At 49.6% G+C, this 27,309-nt stretch overlaps 5 protein-coding genes across 5 annotated transcripts; 3 read left to right on the top strand and 2 right to left on the bottom strand.

The window, feature by feature from the left end:
* Positions 1-1,862: 1,862 nt before the first annotated feature.
* On the bottom strand, positions 1,863-2,159 carry LOC135286672 (feather keratin Cos1-2-like). Its single transcript, XM_064399790.1, has one exon. The coding sequence runs from the start codon at positions 2,157-2,159 to the stop codon at positions 1,863-1,865; it is 297 nt and encodes a 98-aa protein (XP_064255860.1).
* Positions 2,160-4,938: 2,779 nt separating this feature from the next.
* LOC135286522 (feather keratin Cos1-2-like) lies at positions 4,939-5,235 on the top strand. The gene has a single exon (XM_064399614.1). The coding sequence runs from the start codon at positions 4,939-4,941 to the stop codon at positions 5,233-5,235; it is 297 nt and encodes a 98-aa protein (XP_064255684.1).
* A 3,429-nt stretch (positions 5,236-8,664) lies between these two features.
* On the bottom strand, positions 8,665-9,413 carry LOC135286657 (feather keratin Cos1-2-like). The gene is made up of 2 exons (XM_064399776.1): positions 9,341-9,413; positions 8,665-8,972 (listed from the first exon to the last, which is right to left on the bottom strand). Exon 2 carries the CDS (start codon positions 8,968-8,970, stop codon positions 8,665-8,667), a length of 306 nt encoding a protein of 101 aa, XP_064255846.1. The 5' UTR covers positions 8,971-8,972; positions 9,341-9,413.
* A 2,334-nt stretch (positions 9,414-11,747) lies between these two features.
* LOC135286644 (feather keratin 1-like) lies at positions 11,748-12,053 on the top strand. Its single transcript, XM_064399752.1, has one exon. It carries the CDS (start codon positions 11,748-11,750, stop codon positions 12,051-12,053), a length of 306 nt encoding a protein of 101 aa, XP_064255822.1.
* Positions 12,054-18,883: 6,830 nt separating this feature from the next.
* LOC135286785 (gametocyte-specific factor 1-like) lies at positions 18,884-27,213 on the top strand. The gene is made up of 7 exons (XM_064400003.1): positions 18,884-19,238; positions 21,221-21,318; positions 22,887-23,013; positions 23,634-23,720; positions 24,367-24,427; positions 25,177-25,257; positions 26,066-27,213. The coding sequence occupies exons 1-7, from the start codon at positions 18,899-18,901 to the stop codon at positions 26,115-26,117; spliced, it is 846 nt and encodes a 281-aa protein (XP_064256073.1). The 5' UTR covers positions 18,884-18,898; the 3' UTR covers positions 26,118-27,213.
* Positions 27,214-27,309: the final 96 nt, after the last annotated feature.

The raw sequence follows: 27,309 nt of genomic DNA, 5'->3' as shown, positions 1-27,309 counted from the left end.
CACAGTCTGCAGATGTGGGACATGTGTCTGCAATCCTCTGCACTGGCCCTGTCTACTCCAAGGATGATTTTCTGTCTCTGACCAAACCACTCTTGTCTCCATGTCAGCAATCCCTGTGCCTCAGTCAAATGCTCTGATCTCCTCACCATCCCGGCCACCCTGCACTGAGCTCAGTCCCCTTGTTCCTGGTGGTTCTTGCATTATAGCCTGTGCCCAGTAGGGGGGTGTTGGATTATGCCTTTTTCTGACCTAGAGATGGGGCCACTGAGAGACGTTTCAAAAACTTTTGTTCTGTTTTCAGTCTCATGAGGAGGGAGAGACAATACGGATGTTTTACTTCACACTATTATAATTAGAAGCCAACTACTTCCTAATTACAATAGATTGTAAGTGTTTCTTGGCCTATCAGCTTTTGTAACACCTAGCTGTAAATACTTTAAAGTTAATATTCTACAGTTATGCTGGTGGGTCTTAATACAATGCATCTTTCATAGTTCTGTTTCTCTAAAATATTTAGAGTTATTTGCAAAGCCACCCTTTGAAACGTGTTTCTAGTTCCATTTCTCTCTCAACAATGTCTGTCAACAGACGTTTTCTATGTGAGCCTTCAGTCCGGCTTTGAGAATTCCCTACATTCATTTCTCCCACAGGGGAAGGCAGCAAGCAAGGGCTGAGCAGAGCAGCATTCACATCTCCTGGTTCCACTCCTGCCCACCCAGCCCAGGGTGCTGCTGACAGCCCTGGGTGTCTGTGAGCAGCAAGGACATGGACAATGGCATTGGGTGCACCCTCATGGCACTTGGTCACGTGCTTTATTGGCCATAGGGTTATCTTGTCAAGGTGATCATCTTGGCGGTCTTTTCCATCCTTAATGATTTGTGACCCTCAGCAATGACCTGAAGCTGAGGGGAGCAAGAGGGGAGCTAGATGGGAGGGTTTAAATTCACAGGGATCTTGACAGACTTGAGGAATGGTCCCATGTGGAACTCAGGAACTTCAACAAAGCCAAGTGCAAGGCCCTGACTCTGCTTTGGGACAAGCTCAGAAATGAACAGGGACTCTGGGGTGGATGGAAGGAGAGCTGCCCTGCAGAGAGTGGTCACAGGGATGCATCACCCATGCTCTGCTGTAGCAGTTGAGATTTTCCAGTCAGGACAAGAGCAGGATCTGGGAGACCTTATTGCAGCCTTTCAGTACATCAAGGGGTGGTGTAAGGAGGTTAGGGAAAGGCATTATATCAAATGACTAGAGAAGGGACAGAAGTTTTAAACTGGAATAGGGTAGCTGGAGCTGAGATCCTGTCCATGGCAGAAGGGTTAGACTAAATGACCTTTAACAATCTATTCCAACAAAACTCATTTCATGATCCCATTACAACAGGGGTCTGTGAGAAAGTAGCAAAATGTCCTTCCAGAAAACTTTCAGATCCATGGGATCTGCTGGAGTCTGATGGGAATCCAGTACCTCTGACTGGACAGTAACACATTCCCTGCTGAGTACTTGTGTCACAGTGTGGAACTGAGAAAGGAAAAGGAAAAGAAGTGCAAACACAGTGGATGTTTCTCCCTGGACAATGTAGAGAAATTCTGCCCTGACCCAAAGAGGCAGCGAAACTCAGAACCCAGGGGGTCACTCAGTGCACAACGAGCACTCCCAATGCCAGCCTGTGCTGACAGCCAGTGCAAAAGCAGCCCCAACAACACCCTCCCAGAAACAGCCCTGGGGCAACAGCTCTGCCTTGGGAGAGTGTCTGCAGGGCAAAGGATGACACAGAGGCACAGGCTGGGATGCAGCAGAATTTAATGAGTCCAAAGAGGGAGGAGAGGGGGATCCAGGTGGAGGCCGCAGTGCAGGGAGCAGCTTCAGCAGGGGAAGCCACAGAGACCACTGCCCAGGCCAGAGAGGCCAAGGCCCCCAGAGCTGATGGGCACTCCCTGAGAGCTGAGGATGCTGCCAACAGCAGCAGAGGTGGAGGATCCCACCACGGTGTTCTGTGGGAAGGAGCTGAGGATGGGCCCGGGCAGGGTCACCACCACGGCCGAGGGCTGGATGGCCACGGTGGAGTCCTGGCACTGCCTGACACAGGGCTCATTGCAGCTGTTGGCCAGCGGGGTGGGGCCACAGGGCTGGCAGGGCCGGCACGGGCTGTAGCAGGACATGGCTTGGGGCTGCAGATGACCTGAGACAGAGAGCAGAGGCAAGGAAATCACAAGGACTCCGTAAGGATCCAAACTGTTACCTCACCATGACGATGCCAAGGCTTGAGCTGGGATTGAGAGCTGAAGGCTGTGTCTGGAGGCACATGGACTCTTCCCCTCACACAAACTCCACCAAGAGCTCAAGCCCAGGGACATCCCAAACCAGACCACAACTGGGGCAATTCTTCTGCCAAGACCCAGCTTGTCACACACCTCCCACTCCTTTCCTCCTCTCACAAGGAACATCTGCCAGAGCTCACATGGGACAAAGTCACAGGTATGGGCAGAGAAATCCCAGAGAAGAAGGAGGCAATGGAGAATGGGCTTCAAACTCACCTTGTTGCAAGGAGATGGAGGTGAGTGGAGTGAATGTGAGAGTGGGGAGAAGAGCCTCCTTTTATACAGCTCTTGCATTGCCCCAGGCCCACAGTCCTGCACAAGGGTGGTAATTTTTCAACAGACTCATCTTCAAAGGAAAATATCCCACATAGTGGCAGCGATCCACATTTTGTTTCCATCTACGTTGCCATACTAAATTTCCTCATTTGCAACATTCCTGCCCTGCATTTAGGGATCCTTTCATGTTCTGTGATGAGAAGCAAAGGGCATCCCAGGCAGAGCCATGACAGCAAGGGCACATGACCCAAGTGCTGGATGAAGGCAGGGAATGTTGGTTTAGGGCAATGAAAAGCAACTCTTTGCAATAGCCCTTGCAGGAAGAGTCCCTGCCTTGCACTGCACATGTCAGAGGGCATCCATAATAATCTACTTTTTATGGACATTTCACTTTCTTCGCTCTTATCCATTCCTCTCTGTTCTCAGCAAGGGTCATAAGATGCAGCATGTCCAGGCAGCCAGGCTGTGCCAATGTTTCAGCTCTCTTCCTCATGATGCCCTTTGCTCTGGAGGGGATGTTCGCCAGGCCTTAGGAAAGCCAAAGCCCACCTGGAATTGAATCAGGCAGAGCACATGGCGGGGCAATAAGAAGGTGTCCTCCAGACAGGCCATCAGTAAAGGGAGCCTTGGACACAGGCAGCCCCAGCATTCAAGAGGCAGCTTCCCTGAGGGCAGGGGGTACAGGAAAGTTGAACAGTCTCAAAGGTTCATGTTCTTGGTCTTTGCCCATCAGGAATTGCTGTCAGGAACTGAAGTTCCTGGTACTCCTTGGAAAAACTGGAACAGAAAAGATTTCCTCAAGCAGAACAGAATCCAATGGGGCAACATGGAAAGACACTCTGGTCTGAAGTGAGTGTGTGTGAATTGATGTTATGTGTTCACTGGTGTAAGTACAAAGCTTTTCTCAACCCCCTTTGGAAGGCACAGTGACCATGGAATGCATTGAGAATTGGAAGAAAGCCAGTGAGTGTCTTGTCTTCAAGAGAGGCAGGAAAGAGGAGTCAGGGAATAACATGCCAGTAAGACTTGTCTCGAGATCTGGATAGGTGATAGAGAAAATCACTACAAAATCCAAAATGCAGTGGCCAGGGAGGAGCTGTGCTCAGAAAGGCCCTGGATGCAAAAGCAGATTTCAAAGTACACCAAGGAGGGATGCACTTCCCTGCCCTGCAGACATGGAGGCAGCTGGGACGCGGCCCAGCAGGGCAAGGGAATGCCTTCAGTAGGCAAATCTCCAGGGAGAGGCTCTCCTGACCCATGGCCAGTCACGCTGTCATTGTGGTGTGAGGTCAAGGCAGGAGTGCGTGCTGTCTGCAGGCTTTGTGCCAGGCAGGGCTGAATTCCCTTCCAGCAAGGGCAGCTCCATCCACAGCCCTGGAGAAGCATCTTCAAGCACTGGGCTGAGCCCAGACCCGCAGCTCCAGGCAGCCCAAAGGCCATTGCCCTCAGCCTGCCTTGCTTGGCAGCACTGCCACAGCTCAGCGTGTTCGCAGCATCCACAATGTGTGGCAGGACTTTGTGTGCCCTCCAGGGCAGGGTGCCAAGGGTGCAGCCAAAGAGCATCATGGGGTGAAGAGAGGGGAAGAGAAGGCCCTGTCCCAAGAGTGAACACACCACTCAGGCAGTAAGGAAGTACAGAACTCCACATGGGTCAATTCGAGCCTTGATTCCTGCCCATGCTATGGTGTTCCTGCACAAGAAATCCTTGTACATCTCACCCCATGACATGGTAGAAGCCACCATAACTTAGAGGGTATGTCAGAAATGGGGAAATGAAATGGCAAAATAGGTCAAAACCAAACCATAATCTGTGCCATTGGGTAGAATGTTTTGCTTTGAGATGACTCTCTAGGAAAATTACTGTCCTTGTGCAGTGACTGTGGGCCTGGGGCGGTGCAGAAGCAGTATAAAAGCAGGAACTTCTCCTCACGCTCTCATCCACTCTTCTCTCCTCCATCTCCTTGAGAACAAGGTGAGTCTGAAGCTTTTTCTCATCCTTCTCCTCCTGCCATGGGATTTCTCAGTCTATTTATGCTTTTGTGTCCTTTCTGGATTCTTGCCATGGGTGAAGGAAGGAGGCAGAAGGTGTAAGATGGGAAAAGGCTGGGGCTTGTCTGAGGTGTTTCCAGAGCTGTGGACCACACTGGGATCTGCCTTGGGGATCTATTGGCAGGGCTCTTCTGAGGAAAGCAGAATGGGGATGGGTCTCTCTATGCAGCCCTGGGCTTGTCTCCAGTGCATGCTTTTGACCCCTCATGGTGGGGCTGACAGGCTGATCCTCACCCACTCCTTGTGCTCTGCTTTCCCCTTCCCTGTCTCTCAGGTGCATCTGCAGCCCCAAGCCATGTCCTGCTACAGCCCGTGCCGGCCCTGCCAGCCCTGTGGCCCCACCCCGCTGGCCAACAGCTGCAATGAGCCCTGTGTCAGGCAGTGCCAGGACTCCACCGTGGCCATCCAGCCCTCGGCCGTGGTGGTGACCCTGCCCGGGCCCATCCTCAGCTCCTTCCCACAGAACACCGCCGTGGGATCCTCCACCTCTGCTGCTGTGGGCAGCATCCTCAGCTCTCAGGGAGTGCCCATCAACTCTGGGGGCCTTGGCCTCTCTGGCCTGGGCAGTGGTCTCTGTGGCTTCCCCTGCTGAAGCTGCTCCCTGCACTGTGGAATTCACCTGGATCCCCCTCTCCTCCCTCTTTGGACTCATTAAATTCTGCTGCATCCCAGCCTGGTCCTCTGTGTCATCCTTTGCCCTGCAGACACTCTCCCAAGGCAGAGCTGTTCTCCCAGGACTGTTTCTGGGAGGGTGTTGTTGGGGCTGCTTTTGCACTGGCTGTCAGCACAAGCTGGCATTGGGAGTGCTCATTGTGCACTGAGTGACCCTCTGGGTTCTGATTTTTTCTGCCTCTTTGGGTCAGGGCAGAATTTCTCTACATTGTCCAGGGACAAACATCCACTTTGTTTCCACTTCTTTTCCTTTTCCTTTCTCAGCTCAACCCTGTGACACAAGTACTCAGCAGGGAATGTGTTACTGTCCAGTCAGAAGTACTGGATTCCCATCAGACTCCAGCAGACCCCATGGATCTGAAAGTTTTCTGGAAGGACATTTTGCTTCTTTCTCACAGACCCCTGTTGTAATGGGATCACAAAATGAGTTTTGTTGGAATACGTTATTCAAGATCATTTAGTCCAACCCTTCTACAATGGACAGCATCTCAGCTCCAGCTAACCTATTCCAGTTTAAAACTTCTGTCCCTTCTCCAATCATTTGATATAATCTCTTACTCTAACGTCCTCACACCACCCCTTGATGTAGTGAAAGGCTGCAATAAAGTTCCCAGGATCCTGCTCTTCTCCTGAGTGGAAAATGTCAACTGCTCCAGCTGCCCTTCAGAGCAGGGGTAATGCATCCATGTGACCATTCTCTGCAGGGCAGCTCTCCTTCCATCCACCCCAGAGTCCCTGTTCATTTCTGAGCTTGTCCCAAAGCAGTGTCAGGGCCTTGCACTTGGCTTTGTGGTAGTTCCGGAGTTCCATGTGGGACCATTCCTCAAGTCTGTCAAGATCCCTGTGGATTTAAACCCTCCCATCTAGCTCCCCTCTTGCTCCCCTCAGCTTCAGGTCATTGCTGAGGATCACAAATCGTTAAGGTTGGAAAAGACCTCCAGGATGATCACCTTGACAAGATACCCCTATGGCCAATAAAGCACATGTCCAAGTGCCATGAGGGTGCACCCAATGCCATTGTCCATGTCCTTGCTGCTCACAGACACCCAGGGCTGCCAGCAGCACCCTGGACTGGGTGGGCAGGAGTGGAACCAGGAGATGTGAATGCTGCTCTCCTCAGCCCTTGCCTGCTGCCTTTCCCTGTCTGGGGAATGAATGCAAGGAATTCCCAAAGCCTGACTGAAGGCTCGCACAGAGTGGATCAGTTGACAGACATTCTTGAGAGAGAAATGGAACTAGAAACAAATTTCAAAGGGTGGCTTGGGAAATAAACCAAAATACTTCAGAGGAATAGAACTATGAAAGATGCCTTGTATCAAGTCACACAAGGGGTAATTTATATGATTGGCTTTAATGTAATTATAGCTAGGTGTGAAAAAGGCTGATAGGCCAAGAAACACTTATAATGTATTGAAATTAGGAAATATCTTCTAATTCTAATAGTGTGGCTTCTAATCATGATGGTGTGATTTAAAACATCTGTATTGTCTCTCCCTTCTCTTGAGATTGAAAACAGAATAAAAGATTTTAAAATGCCTCTCAGTTGTCCCATCTCTAGGACAGAAAAAGATATAATCCAACACCCTCCTACTGGGCACAGGCTGTAATGCAAGAACCACCAGGAGCAAGGGGACTGAGCTCAGTGCAGGGTGGCCGGGATGGTGAGGAGATCAGAGCATTTGACTGAGGCACAGGGATTGCTGGGCATGGAGACAAGAGTGGTTTGGTCAGAGACAGAAAACCATCCTTGGAGTAGACAGGCCAGTGCAGAGGATTGCAGACACATGTCCCACATCTGCAGACTGTGGGACACTGACGTCTTAAGGGATAATGGCTCAAAACATTCCCCCATTTGTGGAGATCAGGGTGCTTTGGTGAACTGGGGGAGGTGAGCTGTGACTGTGTAATGGCCAGCCTCTGATCTAGTCAGACAGAGTGTGAATGATGGGCTTAGGAAGAGATAGGAGGTGGGTGCTGGTGCCTCTGATCACTCTAAGCTGCCCTCCCTGGCACAACCTTGCAGGGTTTCGGGGCTCCCACTCTGCCCAGGGGGAAGCAGCAGGACATTCACGAGTGGGTTGACAGTGTTCATTTCTGCTCGTGGGCCACCTTGGGCCAAAACCAAAGCAGCTCTGCTGGCTGTGATGGGCAGCTGTGTTGTCTTAGAAGGTGCCAAGGACTCCTGAAGGGTCCCATGATCCACAGTGTTACATGATCCAGTGTGAAGCTGCCCTCCTCAAGGGAGGAACCTAGGCGTCCCCCCCTGAAATTGAGTGAATATAAACCAAGGAGATTTGATGTTCTGTAGATTTTCCCAGGGATTTCCACCCACCACTTCTTTCAGACTTCCCCCACCACATGACAGGTCCAGCCTGTGACCACTTTGTCCAAGACTGTGCAGCAACCAAGTCTCATCATAGAGCCTGTTGCCGGAGAGATCTTCACAATTTTGTCCCTTATCTCTCTTCCTTCCTTTTGCCTTGTGCATGTCCCTGGGTGCTGTGGATGCATTTTCACCTTGCAATGCTTTCATGTTGTATTGCTTTAGAGAATGAGCCAAAATCACTATAGATGTGTTTTCCTATCCAATCAGGACAATAAACCCTCTGTATGTACTTACAAACACTGATCATTGAGTGTTAGCTCTCTCTAATCAACCTCCATCTTTGCATGGACAGGAACCTGGGCTACCCCTCACCTTCTGCAGTGGGACATAACATAGACACATGAATTATGACACATGGAGAAGGACAGAAAGTAGCAATATCGCAATGAAAAACATTCAACTATCCCATCTTAAAAGGCACTCAAACACCTTCTCCTGAATGTGTCCTAGAGAACCATTCCTGAGCAACACCTCCCTCCCGGGGAATCCTGGGAAACCAACAGGAGGGAAAGGATGACACAGAGGCATGGGCTGGGATGCAACAGAAATTTAATGAGTCAAAAGATGAGAACAAGGTCACTCTGAGTGGCGGCCTCAGTGCAGAGAGCAGCAGGGCCAGCTCAGGATCTCCATCACATGGCTGTGGCAGAGATGCCAGCAGGTGTCCAGCTGCCTGATGCAGAGAGGGAGCAGGGCCAGCAGGTGCTGCCCAGGATGGCTGTGTGGGGCTCACAGCTTAGGGGAGCACAAGGGAACAAGGAGACAGGAGGGAAAGGAGAGAGTGTCAGGGGACAGAGGCAGGGCAGGGCTGTGCTTCCCAGGAGCCCAGGCTGGCCCTGTCCCTGGGCAAGGGCTGCTGGGCTTGCTCAGCCCCTCAGGAAGCAAGGAGCCGATGCTGCGTGCCCAGGGCGGTTCCATCCTGGGAGTCCCTGGCTTCCTTCCCCAGGGCCAGCAGCAGCAGCTTCAGCAGGGGAGGCCCCTGATGCCACAGAGACCACTGCCCAGGCCAGAGAGGCCAAAGCCCCCAGAGCTGATGGGCACTCCCTGAGAGCTGAGGATGCTGCCAACAGCAGCAGAGGTGGAGGATCCCACCACGGTGTTCTGTGGGAAGGAGCTGAGGATGGGCCCGGGCAGGGTCACCACCACGGCCGAGGGCTGGATGGCCACGGTGGAGTCCTGGCACTGCCTGACACAGGGCTCATTGCAGCTGTTGGCCAGCGGGGTGGGGCCACAGGGCTGGCAGGGCCGGCACGGGCTGTAGCAGGACATGGCTTGGGGCTGCAGATGCACCTGAGAGACAGGGAAGGGGAAAGCAGAGCACAAGGACTGGGTGAGGATCAGCCTGTCAGCCCACCATGAGGGGCCAAAGGCATGCACTGGAGACAAGCCCAGGGGCTGCATAGAGAGACCCAGCCCCATTCTGCTTTCCTCAGAAGAGCCCTGCCAACAGCTCCCCAAGGCAGATCCCAGTCTGGTCCATAGCTCTGCAAACACCTCAGACAAGCCCCAGCCTTTCCCCATCTTACACCTTCCGCCTCCTTCCCTCACCCATGGCAAGAATTCAGAAAGGCCAAAAAAGCATGAATAGACTGAGAAATCCCATGGCAGGAGGAGAAGGATGAGAAAAAGCTTCAGACACCTTGTTCTCAAGGAGATGGAGGTGAGAGGAGTGGATGAGAGTGTGAGGAGAAGGTCCTGCTTTTATACTGCTCCTGCACCGCCCCAGGCCCACAGTCACTGCACCAGGACAGTAATTTTCCTAGAGAGTCATCTCAAAGCAAAACATTCTACCCAATGGCACAGATTGTGGTTTGCTTTTCATCTATTTTGCCATTTCATTTCCCCATGTCTGAAATTCCACTAAGTCATGGAGGTTTCTACCCTGTCATGGGGTGAGATGTACAAGGATTTCTTGTGCAGGAACAACATAGCATGGGCAGGAATCACGGCTCAAGTTGAACCATGTGGAGTTCTGTACTTCCTTACTGCCTGAGGGATGTGTTCACTCTTGGGACAGTGCCTTCTCTTCCCCCTCTCTTCACCCCATGGTGCTCTTTGGCTGCACCCTTGGCACCCTGCCCTGGAGGGCACACAAAGTCCTGCCACACATTGTGGATGCTGCGAACACGCTGAGCTGTGGCAGTGCTGCCAAGCAAGGCAGGCTGAGGGCAATGGCCTTTGGGCTGCCTGGAGCTGCGGGTCTGGGCTCAGCCCAGTGCTTGAAGATGCTTCTCCAGGGTTGTGGATGGAGCTGCCCTTGCTGGAAGGGAATTCAGCCCTGCCTGGCACAAAGCCTGCAGACAGCACGCACTCCTGCCTTGACCTCACACCACAATGACAGCGTGACTGGCCATGGGTCAGGAAAGTCTCTCCCTGGAGATTTGCCTACTGAAGGCATTCCCTTGCCCTGCTGGGACGCGTCCCAGCTGCCTCCATGTCTGCAGGGCAGGGAAGTGCATCCCTCCTTGGTGTTCTTTGAAATCTGCTTTTGCATCCAGGGCTTTTCTGAGCACAGCTCTTCCCTGGCCACTGCATGTTGGATTTTGTAGTGATTTTCTCTATCACCTTTCCAGATATCAAGACAAGTCTGACTGGCCTGTTATTCCCTGACTCCTCTTTCCTGCCTCTCTTGAAGACAAGACACTCACTGGCTTTCTTCCAATTCTCAATGCATTCCATGGTCACTGTCACTTTCAAAGGGAGTTGAGAACGGCTTTGTTCTGACACCAGTGAACACATATCATCAATTCACACACACTCACTTCAGAGCACTGTGTTTCCATGTTCCTCCATTGGATTCTGTTCTGCTTGAGGAAATCTTTTCTATTCCAGTTGTTCCAAGGAGTACCAGGAACTTCAGTTCCTGACAGCAATTCCTGATGGGCAAAGACCAAGAACATGAACCTTTGAGGATGTTCACCATTCCTGTACCCCCTGCCCTCAGGGAAGCTGCCTCTTGAATCCTGGGTCTGCCTGTGTCCAAGGCTCCCTTTACTGATGGCCTGTCTGGAGAAGACCTTCTTATTGCCCCGCCATGTGCTCTGCCTGATTCATCTCCAGGTGGGCTTTGGCTTTCCTAAGGCCTGGAAAACATCCCCTCCAGAGCAAAGGGCATCATGAGGAAGAGAGCTGAAACATTGGCACAGCCTGGCTGCCTGGACATGCTGCAGCTCATGACCCTTGCAGAGAACAGAGAGAGGGAGGGAAAAGAGAGAAGAAAGTGAAACGTCCATAAAAAGTAGATTATTATGGATGCCCTCTGACATGTGCGGTGCACGGCAGGGACTCTTCCTGCAAGGGCTATTGCAAAGAGTTGCTTTTCATTGCCCTAAACCAACATTCCCTGCCTTCATCCAGCACTTGGGTCATGTGCCCTTGCTGTCATGGCTCTGCCTGGGATGCCCTTTGCTTCTCATCACAGAACATGAAAGGATCCCGCAATGCAGGGCAGGAATGTTGGAAATGAGGAAATGAAATATGGCAGTGAAGATGGAAACAAAATGTGAATCGCTGCCACTATGTGGGATATTTTCCTTTGAAGATGAGTCTGTTGAAAAATTACCACCCTTGTGCAGGACTGTGGGCCTGGGGCAATGCAAGAGCTGTATAAAAGGAGGCTCTTCTCCCTACTCTCACATTCACTCCACTCACCTCCATCTCCTTGCAACAAGGTGAGTTTGAAGCCCATTCTCCATTGCCTCCTTCTTCTCTGGGATTTCTCTGCCCATACCTGTGACTTTGTCCCATGTGAGCTCTGGCAGATGTTCCTTGTGAGAGGAGGAAAGGAGTGGGAGGTGTGTGACTGCTGGGTCTTGACAGAAGAATTGCCCCAGGTTTGGGCAGGTTTGGGATGTCCCTGGGCTTGAGCTCTTGGTGGGGTTTATGTGAGGGGAAGAGTCCATGTGCCTCCAGACACAGCCTTCAGCTCTCATTCCCAGCTCATGCCTTGGATCTCTCGTGGTGAGGTATTAGTTTGGATCCTTACAGACTCCTTGAGATTTCCTTACTTCTGCTCTCTGTCTCAGGTGCTTCTGCAGCCCCAAGTCATGTCCTGCTACAGCCCGTGCCGGCCCTGCCAGCCCTGTGGCCCCACCCCGCTGGCCAACAGCTGCAATGAGCCCTGTGTCAGGCAGTGCCAGGACTCCACCGTGGCCATCCAGCCCTCGGCCGTGGTGGTGACCCTGCCCGGGCCCATCCTCAGCTCCTTCCCACAGAACACCGCCGTGGGATCCTCCACCTCTGCTGCTGTTGGCAGCATCCTCAGCTCTCAGGGAGTGCCCATCAGCTCTGGGGGCTTTGGCCTCTCTGGCCTGGGCAGTGGCCTCTGTGGCATCAGGGGCCTCCCCTGCTGAAGCTGCTGCTGCTGGCCCTGGGGAAGGAAGCCAGGGACTCCCAGGATGGAACCGCCCTGGGCACGCAGCATCGGCTCCTTGCTTCCTGAGGGGCTGAGCAAGCCCAGCAGCCCTTGCCCAGGGACAGGGCCAGCCTGGGCTCTTGGGAAGCACAGCCCTGCCCTGCCTCTGTCCCCTGACACTCTCTCCTTTCCCTCCTGTCTCCTTGTTCCCTTGTGCTCCCTGGGGCTGTGAGCCCCACACAGCCATCCTGGGCAGCACCTGCTGGCCCTGCTCCCTCTCTGCATCAGGCAGCTGGACACCTGCTGGCATCTCTGCCACAGCAATGGGACACAAACTCTCTCCTGCCCCTGTTGCTTCCTGCACTGGACTCCTTTTTTAGGTTGACCTGTTTATCTCCTCTGACACATTAAATTTCTGTTGCATCCCAGCCCATGCCTCTGTGTCATCCTTTCCCCTACAAGTATGATCTCAAGATGCTCAAGCAGAGCAGTGTTGACCAGGGTGGCTCTGGGAGGGTACTTCAGGGATGTTTGAGCAGTGATTGTTCACACAATGATTGGTAACTATCCTGCCTCTGTGGACACTCCTGGCACACACAGTCAGGAGGAAGGGTGCTTCTCTGGAAAGGTTTGGGGTACATGAACCATATGGAGAGCCTTCATTATTCCCAGTAGGAAGGATGGAAGAGTGTACTGAGTCCTTTTCCATCTTTGCAAACTAATAAAACACCACCTCAGATCATGTCTGAAGGGAGACACAATCCTTTGACAGATTTAGACCATCTTAGGCTTCTGGAAACAGTTTTCTACATATTTTTTGCAGACAGGACTGGAAGAGACAAGCTTCTCTCTGCTTGAAAATGTCTTTTGTCATATTTCCACTCAAGAGAAGCTTACACTGCTCTCACGATGTAGAGTAAGGGTTCTATAAACACACAATTTCTTGTACCTTAAGATGATTCTGCTCTTGCTGCTGCCAGGGAGCACTGGTAAACCTTCAGTCACCTGCTGGAATTAAATTAGGCAAATTTAGAAAAAATTAGGCAAAATTAGACAAACCTTGTCCTGTAACTGCTAACTAGAACGTGGGAAACCTTCTAGTGTATCTTCTTCCCCTGAAGGAAATCAGGGGATTGAAGGTCAGTGCCTTTGCTCCCATATGTATGAGACTCCTCATTTGAAGTGAGTTCCAAAAGAGGGTGATTGCCCCGAGGAGAAGGGGGCTGTGAGTGTGGATTGTCCAGTGTGGAGAAGAAACAACTGGAGCACAAGTCTGATGAGAAGCTGGGGGTCTGGGGGTGCTAAGCCTGGAGAAAAGGAGGCTTGGAAGGACCTTTTCATTCTCCACAACTCCCTGACAGGAAGATGTAGCCAGGTGGGGCTCAGGCTCTGCTCCAAGGGAACAAGGGATAAAGTGGGTGAAAACAGCCTGAAGTTGTGCCGGGGGGGGGGGAGGGGGGGGGGGCGGGGGGGGTTTAGGTTGGCTATTCAGGAAAAATTCTTCACTGAAAGGGTGGTAAGACATTGGAACAGGCTCAAAGAACGTATAGATGTGGTAGTTGGGGACCTTGGCACTGCTGAGGGAATAGTTGGACCTGATGATCTCAGAGGGATTTTCCAGCCTTGATGATACTGTGGTTCTATGAAGCAGAGGCAGAATGATGGGCCCATGCCTTGGTTTCCCAAAGCAGAGTCTCATGCATCAGAATTATAAAAGCAAATAATTGAATAGAGCAGTGCACAGCAGGTGAGCTCAAGCTGGTGCAAAGAAATCCCCAGGAAATGATGTTCCTGTGACTTGGGCAATTGCTCCCTACATGTGCTTGCACACACCCCTTGGTCCAAGTTTTGGTCTGGGGTCTTCTAACACCTTGCTAATTTTTTTCTCCAAGTCAGTGCAGGGAGACATTCTGAGCTGACAGGGGTGCAGCTTCTGCTGCTCTGGCTTCAGGTGCACCAGGGGACTAAAACAGCCCCAGACACAGGATAAACACAACAGAGCACCTAAATCATCAGTGTGTTATTGTTGCAAAATGTAGAGTATGTTAAATTTTCTTAAGAAATTACGTTCTTTGATGTGTGGTCTTTGTATACTTTCAAGACTACTGGACAAGAAGAGAGATTTATTCTATGAAATAGAGAGCAGCCAGCAAACTGTAAGTCACATCCAGGCGTTAGAAAGACAACTTGTTCCTGGAATTGCCTTGTTAAGATTTCGGCTGGACAAGCTTCATTCATCTCAGAGCTAGGGAGAGGTCAACAAAGCTTGTGAAGGAGGACAAAACACTATACTGGACACCAGGAATGTAGAATTTACAGCCTTCAAGGACATCTGGCAGAACTCCCAAGATATGGAAGAAACTAACAAAGCCAATTCAGCAATTGTGTTAAAATCAGCTCCAAGTGGGTAAAAAATAATTCTGTCAGGGTAGATCACAGCCACCAACACACAGACCACAGAGCCTAGAAACCCCCTGACCCAGAAGAAGATAAAGACTCCGCATGTGGACTAATTAGCATGAGAAATGAGAGAATCATTGCCCAACAGAAGACAGAATACTAATTAATAAAAGAGCTATGTTACATGTAGCCAATTAACACTAATTCTTTTGTTTGCTAAAATGCATAAATAGTAAAAAGTTTTAATATTTGGCGTGCTTGATTTGTGGAATTCCATCAAGCACCCAGGCCTGTGCAACTCTGACATAAATAATCGATATCTCCCTCGAGTGTGTAATTATTGGCTTGTTACACACCAGTTAATCAATGCAATTTTTGTGGGCAACATTATCAGTGTTCTTCTCATACTAAAGTCAAAGCACAGCACTGTGCCAGCTACTGTGCAATTACAGACGGAATCAACTCTATTCCAGCCAAAATAATTTGTCTAATGTGGTGTGGTGATTTGCTCTCACAAATGAGGAATGGATATTATGTCTCTTAAAAGAAGCTTTGTTAAGGTTTAAAGTTCTTTTGATATGTGACTCTGTTGTTGTATGTTGCTTTTGGACCCCTTTTTTGTCCTCCCTTTAATCCTCTCTTCTCCCCTCTGTTGTTGCCAGCAGACAACCCTGTGTTATAGATACATATAATATTGGCTTTTTGCAAATATTAAAATAGATTTTATATGTGTGGTGTTAAAATAACTTTGTTACAAAGATACAGTTTTTATTTCCGTTGTTAATTAAGCTTAGACATATTAGTGAAATAGCTGATTTCAGTGTGTTTGTGCTAAAATGCCTGCTGGGATGGGATAACAGCCAGTGAACACAGGGTGAGCACACCTGTACAGACCTGCCAACCATCAGCACTCACTGGCTGAAGGCAGTGTGGACCAAGCCCCAAAACCTGAAGGTGATGATAAAAAAGGACTAAAACCACAACCCAGAAATACATGGGCTCTGAAAAGGTGAATCCAATGAGCAGCCATGCTAAACAATTATTGGAACATGCAAACTAGTTTGGGGGAAAACTTTACTCTGCATAATTGTTCATGAATATGCAACAGGCTGATGCAATTAAAAGGCATTTAAGGGATATCTCCAAAGATAACATGCTCTTGGCTGAATGGCCGTTTTTAACCCTTTGCTTTATTTCCTACTGTCTTTTTATTAAACTTTTTAAATTTTCACGGGAGCGTGAAGGTGTTTTTCACACCTGGGACATGTGGAGGGAGGGAAAGCAGGTGCCCCTTGCACCAGGCAGCCAGGATTGGGGGAAGCCTGTCGTTGGGGGGACTTGGCATTGATATAAAATTTCAATAGGCAAACAAAATTTCATTTTTATATCTTTTGTTGTAAAGCAAGCAAGCAAGCAGCGCTGGGTGGCCGGGGAGTCACTGCTCCACTCACAGCACACGCCACTACAAGTTCACCAGAGTATATATACTGTTTGTAAGCCTACAAAACATTTTCCAATGTGCTTGGTTAGTCCAAATCAGCAAATATCAATAATCTGGGATCAGCATTTTCATAATCTTTCCAGGTGGTCGTTAGATTCCTGTCCTTCTTATGGTCATCTGGAGGGAGGCCTTACTCTGGTGTCTCTTACATGATTTTGTCAAGTTCATCAAGCTTTTTATTATACATAAGTGTTATAGGTAAAAATTGATCCAGCCAATTTGTAATAAAAATAAAAAGTAAATTTATTCTCGACCGATGTACAGTCCCGACAGCCAACAATCGAGGACAGCACCAACCCCAGGATCAGAGCTGGGTGAACTCAGATCCAGTCTCTATCGCACTGAACACCCTCTGTTCACACATGCTGCTTGGCAGAGTCCAGGCTTTATACTCTTTTTCTTGCCTGCTTGGAGTCCCTTTGTCTTTCCTTGGAGTTCTTCATATTCATGTTGTGTCTATTCTCTGTCCTGCTCTGGACAAAGCCTTGTCTGGGACTGATGTGTATGGGCTCCGTTCTGGAATCCCGCATTCAGATGTATGTCCTTGATGGTCCTGTCTGTCTGAGATGAACATCTTCATGGGCCCTCTCCTGTGCGGGCTAGGTCCACTTCATATGTTAATGACACAACTCCTCCTCGCCCCAGCTGCTGTTTTGTCAACCTGTGAAGCAATCCCCTTTTCCCTGGGTGGTGTGATTTTAAAGTTTTATATTTTATTCTTATATCCATATTCTATCAGCACGAATTACCATCATATCCATAACATTTAGTTGCTTTGTTGCAATATCTCTTAGGTTTACCACAACTTCCTCTACTTTATTCTAAGCATCAGTTGTCTTGCTACCTCATCTCTTTTACTCTACTGTACTTCTTTTATTTCGATGCTTTATTTGGCTATTTGGTCAGAAAGTTTCAAAACCGTTATTTTCATCTATTTTTGACACAGCAGATACAAGCATTTGCTGATTCCATTGCAATTGACATGGATCACAAAAACATTTTTCACAGCATGGCAAAACCTCACCTCCAACCATTCCCACTTGGGGTCTGAGTCATTTATAACAATTTCCAGGGTCCCAAAGCAAAAGGAACAACGCTTTAAACTTTAACAAAGCTTCTTTTAATACACATAACATCCATTCCTCATCTGCCACAGCCAATCACCACACCAACCATCTACAATGTGAAAAATGCCTATTTTATTATTTGCTTTTTGCAAATATTAAAATTAATATTATATGTGTTATGTTTGAAAGTTATGCTGTATTAATTTTCTTAAGTAGTATGTTAAATATAGTTTTAGATTATAACATAATGTTAAAATAGAAATTATGCTGTGTAAGATTTTTTTTAAAAAAGAGGACTCGCACCGAGATAGCAGCCACAGGACACCTAAATCTTTCAGAGAAAAATAATTTATTTCTCTCTTATCAGAAGAAACTAACTTTTTCCTGCCTCGCTAAGCCTGTAAGACTAAGACCACCCGTTAGGATTCAGAGGGAGAAGCTAACACTGACCAGACAGAATCCTTTGTTTGAATGGAATTTATGCATCCTGTATGAGGTGTATGAATATGCAACTGACTATTGTTTTTAAGGGTTAATCCTCTGCTAACCTGTGTCCTTTTTGGGGCTTATTTTGCCCAGAAAGCGGTAACTCTTTGTTTTTATTGTCTCATATTGTCCTAATCCTAATTGTCCAAATTTTTATTACTCTAATTATATTGCTATTTTTATAACCATTTTATTGCTATTAAACTTTTAACATTTTAGAAACAAGTGATAGGTGTTTTTCACATATAACACTTACAAGGCAGGGCTGAGTGAGACAGGTTTGTTTAGCCAGGAGAGGAGGCTCAGGGAGGACTTTGTTTCCCTCTACACCTCCCTGAAAGGCCATAGCGAGGTGGAGTCGGTTTTTTGTGCTGTGCCTGCAGTGAGAGCAGTGGGGAATGGCCTTGAACTGAGACAGGAGAGATTCAGATCAGATCAGGGTGGTCAGGCCTTGGAAGGGCTGCCCAGGGAGGTGGTGGAGCCACCACCCCTGGGGTGTTCAGGATCTGGGGATGGGTGATGAGGTTTAGGGGTTCAGGGGTCACAGTGGGAGCACAGCTGGACTGGATGACCTCGATGATATCAATGTTCTCTTCCAACCTCAACAATCACTGTCACATAACCAGCGCCTAGGGGCTGCAGCAGTCCCAGTCAAAAACCTTAGGATGAGTCTAAGCCTAGCTCATTCTATCTAAATTGGCCACAATAACCCCCTGCAATGCCATAGGCTAGGGACGGTGTGGCTGGACAGTGTTCAGGTGGAAAGGGACCTGGGGGTGCTGGTTGACAGTCGGCTGAACATGAGCCACCAGTGTGCCCAGGTGGCCAAGAAGGCCAATGGCATCCTGGCCTGGATCAGGAATAGTGTGGCCAGCAGGAGCAGGGAGGTCATTCTTCCCCTGCACTCGGCACTGGTGAGGCCACACCTTGAGTGCTGTGTCCAGTTCTGGGCCCCTCAGTTTAGGAGGGATGTTGAGATGCTTGAGCGTGAACACAAGCCATACGAGGAACGACTGAGGGAGCTGGGATTGTTTAGATTGGAGAAAAGGAGACTCAGAGGTGACCTTATCTCTTCAACTTCCTGTAGGGTGGCTGTGGTGAGCTGGAGGTCGGTCTCTTTCTCCGGGCAACAACAGATAGAACAAGAGGACACAGTCTCAAGCTGCGCCAAGGGAGATACAGGCTAGACTTAAGGAGGAAGTTTTTCACAGAAAGAGTGGTCAAATACTGGAATCATCTGCCCAGGGAGGTGGTGGAGTCACCAGCTCTGGATGTGTTTAAAAAAAGACTGGATGTGGCACTTGGTGCCATGATCTAGCTGAGGTGTTAGAACATGGGTTGGACTCGATGATCTTAAAGGTCTCTTTCTGGATTCTGTGATTCTGTGAGATGGGCTTATTTCGGCTGAGCATTCCCCAGCACCTGAGGGCGGTTTCAGGGTCGCGCTGTGGGCTCGGGCCCAGCGGCGGCCCCGGGCCCGGCCGCCCCCGATGGCGTTGCCGCGGCAACCGTGACTGGGCGGGAAGGGCGAGACCGGCCCGGCCCCACAGCCCACCCCACAGCCAACCCCGAGGCGGATCCCAGCCCACCCCCGCAGCCGGCCTCCAGGCGCGCTCGGACCGACAGCCGACTCCACAGCCGCCCCCACAACCAACCCCGAGGCAGATTCGACTCCGCACTCTGCCCCAGAGCGGACCCCGGCCGGCCATGGAGCTCGAGGAGGACTTGGGTGAGGCTTGAGGCTTGCTTGGGAAGGGACGGTCGTCGGTGCGGGCAGGGCCGGGACCACACCCGCGCCACTGGGGTCTGTTCGCCCTCGGGCCGGGTTTGTGGCTCCCCTCGGGCCGGGCCTGTCCCCTCTCGGCCCGGTGCGTGCCCCTGCCCGGTGCCCGAGCCGGGCGGGCCCTCTCCCGGCCATTCCAGCCCAGGCCGCCCCACCAGGTGCAGCTGGTGCGGGTGAGTTCGGCCTGCGGCATTTCACTGAATAAAGTGACTTTGTTTTGTTTGGCTCGAGCGTGGCTTCCACCCGTGTCTCCCGGCTCAGCCGCTCCAGGCGGTTTTGGGACCCGTTTCAATGCAGTGTGTGGACAGGGATAGGTACAAGGATCTCCCTGCACGTGGCATTGTTGTGGTGTCTTTGGTGCTTTCAGCCGTGTATAAATTACGATTGCTTGGCTGCCTGAGCTGTTCCTGTGCTGCTGAGGGCTCTGCTCTTCCTCTGCTGCTCATCTCTGTCCCCTTTCCCTTCACTGGCAGCACTCTTGGTCTTGTGTGGCGCCAGTTCAGAGAGAGAAGCTGTTGGAAAAATCGCTAACAAGTAGTGTTTAGTCTTGTGAATTCCTTTAACAGACAGTGCTAAATCCTGTATTTACATATATCAATGATCAACGCGCACTAGTGGCTATCTTAGCCGTGAGAATAAAGACTGTGTGTCTGATAAAGGGTTTATCTTGGCCAGAACCCATAGCTGGAATGCATTCAAGGAGAAATTTCCTCAGAAGGGAGGCGGGGATGTTTGGAGGAGCATCCCCCAGGGAGCCAGTGCCAAGAAAGTGTAATGCTGCTTTCTAATACTGAAATAACAGTGTTAGGGTGTTTAATTTTTCACATTTTCAGTGACAAAAGCCACTTGTGATTGCTCTTCCAGGGGCAGCTGGGCCAGTGCAAAGCCAGGTGCTCTAATTCCCCAGTGGGCTGTTGAGAGGTGCTCAGAGGCAGCAGCACTGCACAGCCCAGGTGGAGACAAAGATCCTGTCTGTCCCTTCTCTTTCCAAGTGGCTCTTAGCCTGAATTCTGTTCCTTGGGACTTCTGGAACAGCATTTTATCACTGTCACCCTGGGGCCTGATGGAGACAGTGTGAAAGAGGAGGGCCGAGGCAGCAGCAGCCAGTGCCTACAGCTGAGTTAGCTCCTGCATAATTAAATCCTAAATGTGCTGAAAGCCCCTGCAGCAGGAGTGGCAGAGCAGAAAGGATGGGAGCAGCCCAGGCTGCTTGGTGTGTACCCCACAGACAGACCCACAGGCAGTAGTGTGGCCTTGTGTCTCCTCCTGGCTGCCTCTCTTCCTCACTGAGAATATGCTTATTTGTTAATATTTAAATCTATTTCATAGACAATTATGTATGCATGGATTCACAGTGTTCAATATGTTTGTTCCTCAGTGTGTTTGCTGCTTTAGTAACGCCTCAGTTCCTAAATAATTACATGATTAAAAGCTTCATTCAGAGTCTCATGTACCATGTTGGGCACACTTCTGCCTCCAGAATGTAACTCAGTTCCCTCACATTCTGCCTCCAGCAAAACAAGCTGTTGATGGAAAAAAGATTTGGTTCTTTAGCTGCTGAAGGTGCTGGTGGGTGTGACATGATCCCACTGATCCTCCTCCAGGAGAGCTGGGAAGTGCTGCTGGCTTTCCCCAGGAGTAAGCGTGGTTGCCTCCCTAATAAGGTAACCTAAAGAGTTATTACACTCACTGGTGCTGACTCTCCTCTGTTTTAACTAATGTCCCAGTTATGAGAATTTCAAGTTTAATTAATTTGGTTATGCAAAGCAGGTGTCTGCCTTAATGAATGGTTTCAAACTAAGAGCAACTGGTTTAACTCCCTCAGACCACAGCCCTGATGTGGTGCTGTGGGGTTTTCCCCAGTGCACTGTGTGAGTGATTCTCATCTTCCTAACCAGATGCTCTTCCCTGTTCTCCTGTTCCACCAGATATGTTGGATCCAGAGAGGTTAATCCAGTGCCCCTTGGTTAAACACCACTGGATCAGAGCACGGCGGTTTCCCTATCACCTGGTGAAGTGTAAGGAGGTGAGCTGGACAGGCAGTGACTCTGTGCTTGCCAACACTCCCTGTGTTCCTGCTTTTCCTGACAAGTAGCCCTGTTTAACTTTTATTTCATATAACTTCAGGATTTGTTTAGTGATAGCTCCAGGCACACAGGAATTCACACATTCACAGTCTGGCTCTCTTGGAAGGAGACAGAGATCCTTCATGGTTAGGTCAGGGAGGAGAATCTGGTCTCTTCCAGCATCTCACAGGGAGGCCATATTAATTTTTCCATTTTCACTTTCATGATGAGGTGAGATAGTGATCATCAAGCAGATAAAGCCAGTGTCTAAGTAATTAGCAGAAGAACTTGGGGATTGTCACTGGTCCATCTGAAGATGCCACAGTGTGTTATTTGCAGTGGCAAGGGTCTTGGGTGGAGATTGTCCCTCCTGCTTGGGACAAGGTTGTTGAGTTTCCTTTGCATCCCTTATGCATAAAATGCAAGTAATACTTCCATGCAGCTCAGTCTCTCGTTGCTCTGTGCAGAACACAGCCCTGACCCAAATGGGGACCCTGCAAGCAGAGAAAGTTGGATCTTCTTGGCTGGAGCTGTTTAAGAATCATGGAATCACAGGATGCTTTGGGTTGGAAGGGACCTGAAAGCCACCCCTGCCAAGGGCAGGCACACCTTCCACTGCCCCAGGTTGCTCCAAGCCCCATCCAACCTGGCCTTGGATACTTCCAGAGATCCAGGGGCAGCCACAGCTGCTCTGTGTAACTTGTGCCATGGCCTGCCCACCCTCACAGGGAGGAATTCCTTCCCAGTATCCCATCTAACCCTGCCCCCTGGCAGTGGGAAGCCACTCGCTGGTGCCAGGTGACAGCAGAAATGGACACCTATGGACATGGCAGCCCTGGCTGTACCAGGCAGGGAGTGCCAAGGGCCTTGGGTGTGCTGAAGTCAGGGATGAGCAGTGGTGGAGGAGGAACTGCCTGGAGCAGCCTTGGGTGTGAGTCTAATCCCTGACCAGCAGAGCCAGGCAAGCACTGGTCCAGTGGCAGAGCTGGGGTTTTCCCAGTAATGCTTTCTCCCGTGCAGGAAATAATTTACTGCAGGACAGCTGAGCTCTGCCACTAGAACTGGTGCCTGCCACAATGGAAATCCAGGTGGAGTGCTGCCAGCTCCCTGGCTCTTCTAAAAAGCTTACAAAATTTCTCTGCCTGTGTGCCCACTTAATTAAAATACATCTGAAGGGTTTGGATTTGCCTGATGTCTCTCCCCTTCTGGTTTTAAAATGGTTTCATTTGTGCTTTAAGCCACACAGTCAGTATCACCAGGACTGCAGGGAGCTGTAGGGAGTTTGCTGAGGGTCTGTTCCACTTCAGTCAGAATGTCTCAGTTTCTTTGAGTTGTGTTTGGAAGAAAAGTAATGTTCATTTTCTCTTTTGTATTTAGGGAGTGTCTAACCAATACATTGCAATTTCTTGTTCATTTTTGTATTTTCAAAGAAACACCACAGATAATCCAGTCTTTTTTTCCTATGTATCAACAAGAGGTAAGTGAATTTGACAGATGTGGCGCATAATTTTGTTTTTCCCTTGTCCAGAGCAACCCTGAAATTGCAAAGAAATTGGCCACGTGTCCCTTCAACGCTCGTCACCTGGTTCCTCAGGCTGAACTCAGCAACCACATCATGAACTGCAATGACAAAGCCTTTGTAGAGCAAGATGTGGGTAAGAGACCCCCTGTGCACCCTGGGGACTGAGGTGTCCCCGTGGAATAACCCAAAAGTGGGAGGCAAAGAGTTGTCTGTAGTTTTGTGTGACACAGCAGCTTTGGGGAAACTTGACCTGATTTGCTTGGCTTTATTGGGCAGACTCTTGAGAATATGGCAGATGCTCTGGGTAGGCTTTGCATGTATTTTGTTACCAGGCTTGTTGAATGGAAAGGTTTTACCCAAAACCATGCGGGAAGTGCCTCTGGAAGGAAGAGTGGGATGCATTAATGGCCACAAGGAAGGACTGCTCCTCTTGCAGAGCTGATCTCCCTTTGACTCTTGCACACCACAGGGCACACAGTTTTCTGTATTCTGTAGAGGTGCACAGGCACTGGTGCCTGCATCCATGTCAGCAGGTTTTCCCTTCACTCCAGAATTCCTGCTCAGAGTTCCAAGGAGCAGTCTCTTCTCTTTTTCATTGAAAGAAGCAAACTTGAAGTTCCTTCATTTCAGCTGTCCCCAACCTGTTTGCTTTTGGTGGGGCTTGCTCTAAAGCCCAGAGTTGTTTTGCAGCTTTACCAAAGTGTTTAATGTATTTAAGGACTGCTGGTCACTGTGTTTTCTCTCTTCCTGAAGTGAGCCGGTCCTGTGAGTCCCCACAGGAGCAGCTGAATAATGGGAGCACATGGCAGGCACCTCCATGTGCTGAAGACTGGGAAACAGGTGAGGAAATTGCCCATCTGCTGCCTTCTTCCTGGCATGTCCTCCAGCTCCTCTGGGGACAGAGTGAGGCCAGGAGTGCTCAGGGCTGCCTTGTAGGACACTTTGCTTATGCAGCTTCATATGAACATGGATCTCTGCACGCAGCAGGCTTGGCTTGGTATAGAGAACAATCCAAAATTCCTTCCAGAATGAGCATGGGAAGAGATTTCCAAGCATCCCTTCCTCCCATAAGAGCTTTTGTACCTTATGTGTGGTGATAGCAATGTTCCTCAGTGAAGCAGACACATTCCTTATAGGTCAGCTTTTCCTCCCTCTTGAACATGTGAAAATATGACAGAGATATTCCTGATCATAGAATCCCTGCATGGTTTGGCTGGGATGGCACATTAAAGTTCATCTCACTCCCTGAGCAGGGACCACTCCCACTGTCCCAGGCTGCTCCAAGCCCCATCCAACCAGGCCTTGGACACTTCTAGGGCAGCCACCCTGTGCCAGGGCCTCCCTACCCTCACAGGGAACAATTCCTAATGCCCAATATCCCATCCATCCCTGCCCTCTGGAAGTGGGAAGCTGTTTAAGCCACTGATCTGATGGTGGTTTCTGGGGTTTCTTAGTTCTGAGCCACAACATCTGCTTTCTTTCACAGACTTGCTGGAGGGATCTGAGTCTACTTTTGTGTGGGGTGTGATCAACTCTACCGTGAACAGGTAGGGTATGCAAGTTTGCTTTTTTACATCATGTATGTTATACAAACATTGCAGCCATCTCCCTGCCTCACCTCGATGGCTGGACAGCTGCCTTTGCTGCTGTACAACCCTGGGAGGAGTGATGCTGCTGGTTCAGTGTAACCTGCTTCCTCATATGGCCTGGACCAGAGGAGGAAACCCTCAGGAGCACTGATACTGCCCCTGTGTGCCTGTGGCTGGCTGCTCTTCCTGCCCATGGCCTGTGTTCAGGGACTGATGGATGTCAGGCAATGTGCAGGGAGAAAGATGGTCCCTTTGACTCCTTGGGAGAGCCCTTGTGAGCTCCTGCCTCCCAGAGCCTGGCAGATGTGCTGAAATTTGGCCCTGTCAGCAGAATCCTCCCCTCGTGCCCTTTCCAAAGTGTGGTCAGAGTTTGGGGCAGGGGGAGCAAGGAGCACAGTGCCCAGCTGTGAACAGGTGGCACCACCAGAGCTCCCCAAGGTGTTTTAAGGTATATTTAACAGGTTCATTTATGGTCCAGCAATAATCCTGCCCCTGGTGGCTCCGAGTTCTGTGTGAGCTCTTCCATAGGGTCTGACAGCAGCACTGCCTAGTTCCTGTCAGACTCTTTACCAGACCTTTCAGTGTTCAGAGCACATCCAGCTCTCCTCAGCACCACCAGCGTGGTGGCACAGCACCATCCCCCAGGGCCTTGCTGCAGCAAAATGCATAAATGTGAGCCAGAAGTAACCAAAGTCACTTGATTCCAGCACCATCAGTGACCAGAACAACTCCTTGCCCTCGCGGATGCGGCCCCCTGAGACCCTCCCGTACAGCGTGTCTGCAGGCCTGTGAGTACTGAGCACGGGGCTGAGGCACCCAGGCCAGGGCTGGGGCAGCTCCTGAAATCTCTGGCTGTAGCAGCACTTTGTGGCTCCCACTGCATGGACAGGAGGGGTTGTATGGAACAGCTGCTTCTTGAGAGCAGCTTCTGAGGGAATCTGCTGCCGGGATCATCCTCTGTGTCCTTCCTTTGAGGCATCCTCTCTGTGCTTTCCTTGCTCCATTCCTGTGACCCAGGTTAGGCAGGGCTGTTTCCTGGCCACGCTGGCTCTGTCTCTCTAAACACAGCATCCCCATTATCCCCTTTCACCCCCCACCCTGTCCCTGACTTAAACCAAATTGTTCCTTTGCTTTGTGCTCTGTTCACTGTCAGGCCCAGCTAAGTCAGAGCTGAGGTGAAGCAGGGTCCTTAAACCAGCACCACTGGGGGAAGAAGCTATCAAATTCCATCTGGGAGAGGCAGAGAAGGAGCTCCCCATGGGGAAGTGTCTAATGCTGAAATCCAAGACTTTTATTTGCCTTTAGCAGCAAAGCAACAGCTTAAAGATGCTTTGAGGAATGATTGTCCTGGTTCCCATGCTAAACCTGGTGCTCTCAGGGCACTGCAGACCCAGCTCCTGCACAGCCAGGGACTGTGCAATTGCCACAGCATTGGGCTGAGTCTGGCAAACCAAACTGAAATGTCAGATGTAGACAAGCCTTGTTGCCAAGGGGACAAGTGCTGCCCCTGCAGAGGCCACTGTCCCTTGGGGGAGGGGGGGAAATTGTTGTTATCTTTGTTCATCTCATACAAAAATTGTATCTTGTCCTTTGCAGAATTCGGAGTATTAGTTCCTCCCCGTGGAACTTAGTTTTACCCCAGCAGTAAGTGTCTCCATGGCTTGGACAGGAGAGCTGCTGCAGAAGACAGACATGCTCTGGACCTGATGGCAGGACTTTCTACAACTGGCTTTGTTGCAGAATATGTTTCTTGTAATGTTTGAATATGTGGAACTGTCCTTGGTTGGCAGATGTTTCCCCCAACCACCTGTTTTAAAAGTTACCCTCACCTTTACTTGGTGAATTTTGTTACTGTTTTTGAAAAAAATAAACTGATAAATGTACACAGAAACCTTCCCAGCCCAGCCCTTGGTCATGGTGGCTCCCTGTGAACAGGAAAAACATAATTGCCAAGTCTCTGTTTTTTGTAACAGGCAAACTTAGAAGTATTTTACTGTGCATGCACATTTTGTTTTTATTTTGTTGGAGTCTTGAGTTTGTCCACTCAGGTGGACATACTCAGGTATGGCAAGTGTTCAAGTTGGGTTTTAAACTGTGTTGTCATTTGCAGAGACTGCTTTGAGAGCATCCAGACCTTAACTTTTGCACCTTCACACCTTAGGCCTCGCCTTTGTCACCTTGGGCCTTGCCTTTGTCACCTTAGGCCTTGCCTTTGTCTCCTGTGTGTGAGGGACTTCCCCAGGCAGACATTAACAGAGAATCCTCTGCAAGTTCCTTGCATCACACACAACTCCAAACAGGGGAAGTTTCAGGAGGACACTGAGGTGCTTTTCCAGTTTCCATTAGAGTTTTGCAATTTTCTATGCTTGAAATGTGTTTGAGAGCTCTCAGCTACCTGTTCTGTATTGGGGAGGAAGGGAGTAGGAATGGTTTAAATCAATAAAAATGCATGTTCAGGACTGAAAATGTTCAGATCAAGCAGTATATTTCTAAACATGCAAAGTGCAAAATGGGATCTAAATATAGAACCATAAAGAATTAAGAAGCCAGACATGATGTTTGTCTAGAAAGAGATTAATGCCTTCATATTTTCCCCTAAAGACTGGATTTCCACCATCTGTATACTACTACTAGAAAATAATACATGTTGACTCAAATGTGCAAAATTAATATTTTAAAGTTCTGTCAATTTATGGCAAGGTTCTTGTTAGCAATTCAGAATAAAAATGTTTGAAATGCCCTGAGATTGCTTTTCTTTGGAGTCAATATGTGCTGACATGGGCAGCTCTCCTTTTCACCTTCATTTCTTTTTTGTCACTTGGAATGAAAGTGGTGACAAA

The sequence above is a fragment of the Passer domesticus genome, chromosome 27 (genome assembly GCF_036417665.1).
Source record: "Passer domesticus isolate bPasDom1 chromosome 27, bPasDom1.hap1, whole genome shotgun sequence".
Classification (NCBI taxonomy): domain Eukaryota; kingdom Metazoa; phylum Chordata; class Aves; order Passeriformes; family Passeridae; genus Passer; species Passer domesticus.
Note: the sequence above shows the minus strand (reverse complement) of the source record. Positions and strands in the feature narration are given on the sequence as shown.

Coding starts and splice junctions, on each gene's coding strand:
- LOC135286672 (XM_064399790.1), bottom strand. CDS start 2,159: ATGTCCTGCTACAGCCCGTGCCGGCCCTGCCAGCCCTGTGGCCCCACC.
- LOC135286522 (XM_064399614.1), top strand. CDS start 4,939: ATGTCCTGCTACAGCCCGTGCCGGCCCTGCCAGCCCTGTGGCCCCACC.
- LOC135286657 (XM_064399776.1), bottom strand. CDS start 8,970: ATGTCCTGCTACAGCCCGTGCCGGCCCTGCCAGCCCTGTGGCCCCACC.
- LOC135286644 (XM_064399752.1), top strand. CDS start 11,748: ATGTCCTGCTACAGCCCGTGCCGGCCCTGCCAGCCCTGTGGCCCCACC.
- LOC135286785 (XM_064400003.1), top strand. CDS start 18,899: ATGGGCTTATTTCGGCTGAGCATTCCCCAGCACCTGAGGGCGGTTTCA. Junction 19,239..21,220: donor GGAGCTCGAGGAGGACTTGG/GTGAGGCTTGAG, acceptor CTGTTCCACCAG/ATATGTTGGATCCAGAGAGG. Junction 25,258..26,065: donor TACAGCGTGTCTGCAGGCCT/GTGAGTACTGAG, acceptor TGTCCTTTGCAG/AATTCGGAGTATTAGTTCCT.